The sequence below is a fragment of the Phalaenopsis equestris genome, unplaced genomic scaffold, assembly GCF_001263595.1.
Source record: "Phalaenopsis equestris unplaced genomic scaffold, ASM126359v1 Scaffold000251, whole genome shotgun sequence".
Lineage (NCBI taxonomy): Eukaryota > Viridiplantae > Streptophyta > Magnoliopsida > Asparagales > Orchidaceae > Phalaenopsis > Phalaenopsis equestris.
Genome location: NW_018164693.1, coordinates 2,525,285 through 2,536,398, shown reverse-complemented (window position 1 = coordinate 2,536,398; position 11,114 = coordinate 2,525,285). Strand labels below are relative to the sequence as shown.

Sequence of the window (11,114 nt, the reverse complement as noted above, 5' to 3'; positions counted from 1 at the left end):
AGAAATCCTCACAATTGTTACACACTAATGAAACCTCTCTAACCTCCAGGACCTCTAGCACACTATCTCCCCTCTCTATTTTTCGGCCAAAATGTTCTTTTAAAATTGTAGATGAGCTTTCCCAAGAGTTGCCTAAGCATCCCTTCAAAATTTGGCTTTATCCAAAGCTTGAGTAGGCATAACCGTCGATCTCGCCGTCGGCGGCCTTGAGGGCGCCGACGACGGGCTTCTAGAGAATTTTTGTCCCGTAGTCTTGGGAAAATCTCGTTGTCGGCGGCGTCGAGGGCACCGTCGGCGGCCTAGTTCAAATCTTCACATTTTGGTCCTTTTCGCTCCAAATTTGCTCCTTTTTGCATCTTTTTGCTCTAATGACCCTAATTCCTTATTCCTGCAACAAAACATCAAAAATACATTTCTTTAAAGTGCAATATCATCAAAAACACCATAAAATAGGTATGAAAATCTCAACATATTTTCCTTTGGTCAGTAAAAGAGCGAAAGGTTTCATTGAGCTGGAGTAATCGACAAGGAAGCAAGTTACAAAGTTAAGAAGTTTAACGAAATGAACTCTGCATTGTAGAGGATGCAGGTGGACAATTCGATGTACTAGAAAAAAATTATGCTTTCCACTATAGGGAGTTACCAGTAAGCCTAAGTCTATGATTATGAAGGAATGGGAGGGGTTGGATTGAAAAATCATAAGTTTGATATGCGTATCACATTCCTTGTATATTGCATCCAATATGGTAAATGAGAAAACCATGGTGGATCTCATGGCAGCACTAGAAAGAGACACGAAAAATTTTATGCTTCAAATAAGATTTTTCTAATAAAAAAGTTATTTAACATGAAAATGTTAAAAGAAAGTTCAGTTATAGAATATATGAACAATTCAGGTAGAGACAAATTCAAATCCAAGAAAGGAAAGTCCAGGTCAAGTAGAGGAAGTGATAGAAGAGAATGTTGGAATTACATAAAGAAAAGATAATCAAAGGACTGTAAAGATTTAAGTAAATCTAGTGGTGGAGGATAGTAAACAGATATCTTTACAAATGCCTCTACAACTAAAATCAAATGTAACTCCTTAGTGTTATCCTTAATCAACACTGATTTATAGATGTAGATTCAGGTGCCTCTATTCATGTATGCACTAATAAAATGTATTCAAAAAGTATATTTGAGGTGATATAGGGAATGTTTATTTCAGAGACAACATGATCTGCAATATCATAGGAAAAGGTGATTTTGACATCAAGTTACCAAATAGAACAATCTCGAAGCTTACTGAAATTAGACATGTTCCAAATTTGAAGAGAAACCTCATCAGTGTGAGTCACCTGCCAAAGTCATAGTTGGTGACCACTTTCATAAGTTATTCACATAAGGTGATCATAGGGCAGTGGTGATGGTTGGGATATGACTCAATTGAGTTTTAGTACAAATACTAGGATTATCATAATAAAATATTCGTCGAGATCTAGGATGTTACATTCAATGGGATGAAGATATACAAGGATAGGATCATAACTCAAGATAATCTATCAATTATTTTTGAAGAGTTAAAAAATATTGAGATGGAAGATACTATTGACCAGGAGGGTGGAGAAAGAAGAAGTACTCAACCGGATAAAGCACAAAAGATACCTTAATCATATGCTATTGAAGTCAGAAGGTCTAGTATAGTGATACGACCAATATACATGTATTCTTCTTTGTTATATTATTTGTTATTAGTTGATTGTGGTAAACTAGAGTGATTTAAGGAGGCCATTCAAGTTGAAGATTCAAGGGAGTGAGTCTTTGGATTTAAATCAAACTTGAGAATTAATGATATTATCAGATGACAAAATAGCACTACACAAAAAAGTGATTATATATCTTGAAAGAGGAGTTAGATGGTACTAAACGTTACAAGGCAAAACTTGTTATAAAGAGGTTCCAGTAGAAGGAAGGAGTGGACCACACATAAATTTTTTTCTTTGGTGGTGAAGATGACAACCGTCAAAGTTGTATTGATTCTGATAGCCGAGAAAGATCTGCATATACATTACTTGGATGTGAAAATAGCTTTCTTACATGGAGATCTAGAGGAGGAATATGCATGGTGCAACCAAATGGTTACAATTCTCCAGGGAAAGAAGGTTTTATCTATTGATTAAAAAACAACTTCAATGGCTTGAAGCAAGCCCCGAGATAATGATATAGGAGGTTGAATGCCGCATTTCAAATAATGGGTACTTGAATTGTCAGACAAACCACTGTCGCTTCATTCAATATTTCAATGATTATTATATCTTATTTTTTTGTATGTGGATGACATGTTGATTGCAATGACAATAATGACTTAAAGAACCAATTATTAAGTTTGAGATGAAGGATTTAATTTCAACAAGAAAAAAATCAGAATGATAATCAGTATGGACAAAAGTGCAACAAGTACACTAAAATTATCTCAGACATAATATGTTCAAAAGATCCTAAAGATGATCAACATGCGTGAGGCAAAGCCAGTTTGCACCCCCTTTGGTAGTAACTCCAAGCTATTTAAGGAGCTACTATTTAAGTCTATAGCAAAGCAAGCACACATGAGGAGAACTTAGTTTGCTTTAATAACAGAAAGTCTAAGGTTTGTTTTGTTTTGTACTAAACCGGATATTACATATGTAATGGGAGTATTTAGCATATACACGAGCGTCCCAGGCAAACAAAATTAACAGACGGTGATGTGGATCCTCAAGCTTTTGAGCGTAACAATCAATAAAGCACTGCTATGAAAGTGTAATGAACAATCAACAAGAATTTATAAAATACATATCTAGTAGAAGATGGGTAGTTGTTCTTAGAGAATATACACACAATTCAAAATCACTCAGACATGTCAACAAATGAGGCGACTATCGAGAAACTGGAGCTATACAGGGCTCCGATTAAGAGTCTATGAAGAATGAGGTTGATGGTGAGCCACACCACGATACATGACTATGAATATGATATAGATGGAGGTGAAAATCTGGTTGAAAGGTGTTAGGTGCGCTTAAGTGTGAGATTGTTCAGGTGCGAAGCCTGAAAGAGCATTTACTGTTTCAAGGAAGCAAACAAAGCAGAAGTAAGATTTCAGGCACGGTGCACCCATGCCCAGACGAACAATGGGCACAACGCGCCCGCACTAGGGTCTGCAGCGCCCCCACACCATCTATCGGCCACCTATGTGCCCAATTATAGAGAGTACGACATTTCCGCGCCGAAAAGTGGCGTGGGTGTGCCAGTGTAGTTTCCCTACCGTTCGGTTTAAAGCCTCACAATTTCGAGTGACAACATAAAATCTCTATAGCGTGTGGCATTTTGACAAGGGACCTCGTGAAACAGAAAAGTGTCGAGGAGGGTTTCAACATGATTTTCTCTTGTGAGCTCATGAGAAAGGGCTTTGAGCGAAGTTCTGTAAGTTCTATCGATTGTAAAGAGGAGATATGAGGTAGTATCTTGTATATTTCTGACTTTTCATAGTGAAAATTTATTGGTCGTGTTATTCGTGATTTTATCTCGTTCTCTGGTTTTTCCATGTTAAACATTCTTGTTTTGTTTATACCTTTCTAGGGTATTTTTATTGTGATTCTGTTTGAATATTTTGTTCTGATTTACTCGAATCAGTGTCATCCTATTTCACTATGGTTTTGATTTCTAACTGGATCGAAGTCTTAGTAGAAGTTTAGGGAGATTTCCATTCCCAACACATTCACCATTGATTTCCTTTGCCTCCTTAACCAAGAACAATTATTTCCTTCAAGCTTTAAATGTTAATATTTGTGTTGATTACAAGGATGAGTTAAGAGTGTGCATGAGTGTACAACAAGTCAAAGATGAGTGGCTCCTTCAAGTGAATTAAAGATGCTCTAATATATGTCATTAGAGAGGAGAATAAGTTCAAGTCATGGGTTGATGCAAAACATAGAATGACATATTTTAAATTAATTATGATAAAATAAAGAAACACGCCCAATTCTTTTTAGCTCTCGTCTACCTCTCTTAACACAAGTTAATTAATCTAAAACATCTACTCTCCTGACTAGGTGGTCAGCAGATGATAAGCGTTTAATGTGACCAAACCATCTAAGACAACTCTCTATAATATTGTCTGCTAGTGGAGCTATATATTTTACATTTTAAATACTTCATGGCCAAAAGAGGGGTATTTTAGCTAACTTTCAATCATTTTTTTCTCAAAATAATAATAATAATAATAATAATAATAATAATAATAATAATAATAATAATAATAATAATAATAATAATAATAATAATAATAATAATAATAATAATAATGGGGGCAATTACATACATACCACACACTTCTCATGTATTTACATATCTAACACCCAAAGTTTGAATTTACATGCATACCACTCAAATCTTTGACGTTACAATAAAAATACTAGCATTTCTACCTTTTTTTTTAAGCGAGATACACATTTTCAAACATATATTTATGACATGAAAGAGGTGAAACTATCAAACATTGGGTGTTAGATATGTAAATTCGTATGGTATGCATGTAAATTTCACTTTTTGAAGGCATGCATATTCAAATTTCCCCTTAAATATGCATCTAGCCATTTATAAATATTAAATTAATGAAATATTATTTCAATAAATGTCATAATAATATCAATTAATCTATATTATTAAAAAACTAAAATGATGCATAAATATGATATATTTGGGTAATCATAAATATATTATATAGAACAATATGAATATAAATTACAAAGTTAAGATTTGAAATTCAATACTATTATTATCAAAAGAAAATATTATGTTCGGACATGCAGACGACATCGTGGATCGCACTCCAAGCCATCATCGGCACGTTCAATTTACGAGACGTAATAATTTTTCTAATATTAGGGGAGGGGAATATCATGCAGGTTCTATAAACTTTGTAGCTTTTAACTTTTTTTTTTTTTTTTTGTCACTATTAAATATTTGTAATTTTTTAACGAGGCTTTTACATTCATAGCACCTAAAATTTTCATATTTACCGATCTCACACCTAAACTTTTATAACCACCAAAATCATATGAAAAATAACACTCATTATCACATTTTAATAATCAAATTCATATTTTCATCTATTGTGTATACAAATAAAAGTTTAGGCGTGAGATACGTAAATCCATAAAAATTGAGTGCTATTTATGTAATTTTAGCTTTGGTGATGTTGAAGGTAACCTTGACGGCTTTTATATGATGAAACCTTTCTTAAATCAATATAACAGCTCAGGCACAGCTGGTGTTTCAATCACAATGAAGATCCCCACACTCTAATTCTAGAAGGGGAATTTACATACATATCATATAATTTTTACATAATTACATATCTGACACCAAAAATTTAATATTTACTAGCATCGTAATATGATAATCAAAGTAAAGCATGTATAGGAAAAAAAAGGCGCATTTAGGGTTCGTTTGGGGTAGCTTGTGCGTTTCATGATAAACTGTTTATCCTGAAACACGGCCCGCGGGCCAGCCGAGGGTCGACCCCCACGGTAGCCCCCCTCGGTATGCGTTTAGTGTAAAAACCCAAACACAGTTTCGGATAAGCAGACAAAATGCGCGGACCAAATAGTACGGCGGCGCCCGCACTTATAAGCTGCCCCAAACGGACCCTTAATTTATCAAGAGTCATCATCCAAAACTTTTTACAATAAACAGCAAAAACAAAAGCAAGAAATTATATTCATCACCATAGAGATCTCAAATAATACTTAATTCCATATCCAGATCGCCCATCATTTTTTTCTGTAAGTTCTACAAAAATACCACTCAATTCTCATGTATTTACATACCTAACACCAAAATATATATATATAGGAGGAATTTCAGTTTATAAAGGTTAAAATAGCGGTATTTTTTATGTTATATGAAAGATATAGGTGACATAAATGTAAAAAACAAAGTTTAGGGGTTAGATATGTAAATACAAAAAAATTGGATGGTATGCATGTAAATGCCCCCTTTTTTTTTAAGGGAATTTGATTGGGACCCCTCATAAATAATTGATAAGATGATAAAAAAATATTCCAACCAATTAATCTTTATTTTTTTGCTCAAATCCAAAATCATACAACAAAGGATGTTACCATAACCACCAATTAGTAGAACACACAAACACATTGCTGGAAAGCAGACTTAACATTACAAGTCCTAATTCTTTCAGCAGATGATAGATCAGACAGGCAAACTAGAGATTAAAGTACCTCTCTCTTTACAATGACGGTGCTGGAAGAGAATCGAACGCCATAAAAGGAAGTGGTTCGGTCTGCGTCAGCCAGTCGAGAAAACACATTCGGTAAACTCTGATCTGTAAAGACCTCATCAACCAAAATCTGTGATGCTAAGCTAAGAGTTTTTAGCATATTAGTAGCTCCAAGAAGGCTCTATACAACTACCACAGCTGCCGACCCTTGTGGCCAAGAAATCTGACTTCTCGACTCCCAAAATGGTAGGGCCGGGAACTCCGAAAAGTTTTCGATGTCATTCGCCACCTCGGTGTAGTGGAACTCGATCTGGAGGTGACGGTGAAGGGGAGTAGAGGGCGAAATTCCCTTCTTCATATCGGCCTGCAGCTCCCTGATAGGAATTGCAGCCAGGAAGCTCTTGATGTACTCTTTACAGGATTCCTTTCCCTTGCAAACTAGCTGTTCTTTGGCGGCCACAGCTTGCTTGCTGCCTTCTTCTCCACCGGGACCATCCTTGGAAGAGGTTTTATTCCTATGAATTGTTGTGCTACGATCGAACTTCAGTATGTAAGCCCGGTCACAACCCTCGTAAAGTCTCTCACCGAGTGTATCTATGATGTAATAGGCATCTTGCTCGACCTTGAGAACAAAAAAGTGATCATTCCAGCTCACAATATACAGGCAATCTGACTCAGAACGAGCAATCTCCTCCCATATGCTATCGAAAGACATAGCTCCTTGCAAGAAGTCGAAGCCACCAATACCTTCGCATCCTATTGGATGGAAGAATCCAATGTAGGACTTTTTGGGTACAACGGATAGCCGGCGAATCTTTGCCTCGAGAACGGTCTCAAGGTCAAAATGCTTGTCAGGGAACTGGTCAATGTATGCCTGGTTACCACATAGATTTCTCCACTCCAACGAGCCTTCTCGTATTAAGCCGTCGAACTGAGATTTGAGGAGCATAGTGTCCCGGTTTAATTTGAACCATTCCGCAATGACGGCGACGAGAGCCGTACAAGCACTCTGACCGGCCGCTCGCTCGCTCCTCTGATCGATGGATGCAAAGAATACGTCAACGGAGAGCTTCATGCATCCGTCTCGACTAATAATCTCCTTTGACTCCCAAGTTCCTACAGCAAAATTATCATCACCAAAGTCTGAAACCAATGAATTGTAAGCTGATCCATCACCATCACTCTTGTGACCCTGGTGAAAAAAAGTGAAAATGTTATTCAAATGAACTGAGAAAACATCACTGCCAACAAAGAAAAAACAATAAATATCATAAAAGGAGCTTCAGGAAGAAAGCCCGTACCAGTTGAAAGAGAGATTCATCAGAGGAAGAGAGCTGGCGCCGGTCATAATCGATGTCATCTCCTCCCTCTTCTCCATAATCTTTCTTCAACAAAGGCTCTCCTTTGGCCTTAGGAGATCTAAAATTATATTTCCCTTTTTTCCATGGAAGGATTCTTCTTTTATTATGCAAAATAGATTGCTCATGAACAGATGATATGGCCTCCTCTCCATGGGAACGGCCTACATCAGATCTACGGTGACTGTAGTAAACCAAATCTTCATGCTTTCCGATGTCTGAGAAAAATACACCATCGATATATTTTGCATTGGCCAATGAACCATAACTGAAAGACTTCCGAATGGTCACGTCATCTTTTCCATCTTCGAGTTCTACATCAGGATTTTCTTCCAAGGAATCCAAATCCAACGGACACATGTAATCAACTTCTTCACTCCCAGCCGAGCACCTACCATCGCTACTTTCATCCTCACGATAAGTTTTTTTCGATTTCCTGGCCGACACATACTCTGTAAGTATCTTTACTTTTCTCAATCCAGCTTTCAGAGCAGAAAGCTCATCTTTCTCTGAAAGAGTAACTCCCGTGGGAGGAGAAGAGGGAAATGGTACCGCTGGCCTCTGCACTGCCTCTGGTAATTCTGGGCGGGATCTCAAGAGCAGTTTGAGTGTCAGCTGGAACACAAAATGGCTTGTTATGACAAATTTATAGGGTAAGATGACAAATAAAAATAATTACAAAGAGCAGGGTAACTGGATGTATAAGTAATTACATGCAGCATTCAAAGTAAAAAATATATAGAATTATTTTATATGGCAATTAATCCCAACATATAATGAAGAAGGGACTAAAATCAGAACATCTAAAAATAAGCTTGTAAATTTCTCAATTCTACATTGCATACACACTACTTTTTATATTTATACCACCCAAATCTTTCACATCACATAAAAAATACCACCATTTTTAACTTATCAAAAAGTAAAATACACATTTTCATGCACATATAAGGTGGCATATATATAAAAATTGAACTATAGAAGTTAGATATGTAAGTGCATAGGAATTAAGTAATATGTATGTAAATCATTGTTAAAACTATATTTGGACATGAAAGACCCAAATCAAACATACATGAAGCGTCGGTCGGGAGTCAGCATCAAAACTCGTACTCAACAAGGGAACATCAAGCTCAAGTTCTTCTCCAGAGGTAGAAGCATATTCAGCAATATTCAAAGAAGCTGTGCCAATCATCGATGCCTTGTTCTTTGACACCTGCTTTAAACCCTAAACAAGAAAAGAGTAGCCAATCAAGTTTCAATTTTTAGCTGTTCAATCAGGAATTAGGAACAGATAGAGAATCAGCTGTAAGATAATTGGCAAGTTTCAAGAATTCCAAAGTACCTATCCACATAGACAATATAAAACACAAGTCATATGTGTTTGGATTAAATGGATGGGAATGAAATTAAAAAAAAATTTAAGCATCCAAATACTTTTCCCTTCCTTTCGCTCCGATTCATAGAATCTAAACACATATGAAAATGCAAGTGCAAACTTTTTAAACAATCACTTAGCTGAGTAAACAAGCATAATTGTAAACTAAATTTATTAATGATTGGGTAGTTGAGGAAAATAAAAAAATGCATATATTTACAATAAAAAAAAGTTTTTTATGATAAAATCATAATCCAGTGCAAATTGATCTAAAAGCTGCAAATTGATATAAAAGCTGGTCTTGCTATTTTAAACCCTGTCATGATCTATTGCAAAAACATAAACAAAAGCCAGGTATTCAACCAAATAATAGAAAATCCAGCCAGTACTTGAACACTTTAGGTATTGTTTGGTTGCAAGATTTGATCAAGATTTAGCCAAAATTCATGCTAAATCTTGCCTCTTTTTCTCCTTCCTTCAAATCTAAATCATAATAATATCAACCAAACTATATATTAAGATTTAATAAGATTTAACATCTATCATGCCAATAAACCTTTTTTTTTTCAAGATCTACAATATTCCACTTAGATTGAATCCTCTATTGAGTCGGAGATGTTTTAGACGCTAAACACACCAATTCTAAAACATAAAAAAACAGAACTTCTTCGGGATTACAATCTACTGAAAAACAGACATCTTATGGAGGGTGAACGATAAGAGAAAAGGCTCGGGATTCCAGTCTACTGAAAAACTATGCGATTCAATATCAAATTCATTATCCTCAAGCTTAATTGAAAAACGGGCTCCAGGAAAGATTTATCGCCAAAATAAACAGAAAAAAAATTCATCACAAGCAAATAAATCGAACCAGAAAATTCACACAATTAGATGAAATTAAGATGGAAATAAAGCAGGAGCCGAGAAACAAACGTGGTAGAGGGCATGGGGATGCAGACTCACATAGAACACGACAATCTCAATCTCCCACGGGTTAAAAGCGTTCTCCTTATGCGCCGTCAGACCAACAACGCTCCCAAACTCCTCGTTCCACTCCACCTCCCCTTGATCCCCCTTCACCGCCTCCACCCTGGTACAGTTTCTCTTCACTGACCTCCTCAGAGACCTCAGAGCGGTCGTCTTTGGTCCCTTCCACCTCACCTCTGCAATCATCATACCCGCACTCTCCGGCGACTCCTCCGCCGGTGCAGCCATTGTCAGACCCTTGATACCCCTCACCATCAACCTCACCTCAAACTTCCTCAGCACAATCGTCGGCCACGGCCAACGAATCATCCCGGTAACCATTTTGCCCTAGATAACTCTGATCCAAAGCTTATAGCCTCAAAACCTAAACATAAAACATTTCAGCAAGGTCTTGACGGAGTTTTCGACAGCGGACCACCGGAGACGGAGGTCGCCGCCGCCGGCAACGGCCGGAAAGATGATGGAGAATAAGCAAGGAAGAGACGGAGGCTTTGGGTCTAACGAGTAATGAGGCCTTCTGAGGCTTGGTTGGGCATTTTATCCTATCAAATGGGCCGGCATGGTGGTATTTGTATAAAGACGATAATGCCCCTGCATTGGACGCGGAAAGTGGATAACTCTCGATATAAACGCGCTTTAAGTAGATAATTCTTCTTATTTATAAAAATGCCACTCAAATTTTTAGTGTCTCATAATAAAAATATCGTTATTATTTATTTTTTAATAAAATACACATTTTTAAGAATAAAATTTAAAATTATAATGTTAGATGTAAATATTAAACTTTTATGACTTAATGTGTGATTGGAAAAATTGTGGCGGTAGAGTGACAATCTAATATTTTACGATTACACAATCATCCGATACACATAAATAATAGACATGTAATAAGATGAGATACTAAGATTTTTTATGTATAGCACAGTCAAAATTTTTCATTATAAGTTTGTAATTACAAGGGTACCCCCATTTTCTCATGACTGTGACAATGGATGTACTATCTTACATCATAGATAACGCTTGTAGATATATAGAAAGAAAAATGCAAGTGTTAAAAAAATGTCATATTCTGGCTACAATGGTCGTAAGTAGTGGTTTTCGGTGGTCGGTGGCAGCAACTGATGACAGTCAGCGG

General features: G+C 36.5%; 1 protein-coding gene across 2 annotated transcripts; it reads right to left on the bottom strand.

Moving 5' to 3' along the window:
• Nucleotides 1-6,065: 6,065 nt before the first annotated feature.
• Nucleotides 6,066-10,500, bottom strand: LOC110024219. Of its 2 annotated transcripts, none has more exons than XM_020724055.1 (4): nt 9,926-10,500; nt 8,690-8,842; nt 7,558-8,229; nt 6,066-7,448 (listed from the first exon to the last, which is right to left on the bottom strand). In XM_020724055.1, the coding sequence occupies exons 1-4, from the start codon at nt 10,298-10,300 to the stop codon at nt 6,438-6,440; spliced, it is 2,211 nt and encodes a 736-aa protein (XP_020579714.1). In that variant the 5' UTR covers nt 10,301-10,500; the 3' UTR covers nt 6,066-6,437. The 2 variants fall into 2 exon arrangements, with proteins under 2 accessions (XP_020579714.1, XP_020579715.1); XM_020724056.1 differs by having other exon boundaries at nt 9,956-10,500.
• Nucleotides 10,501-11,114: the final 614 nt, after the last annotated feature.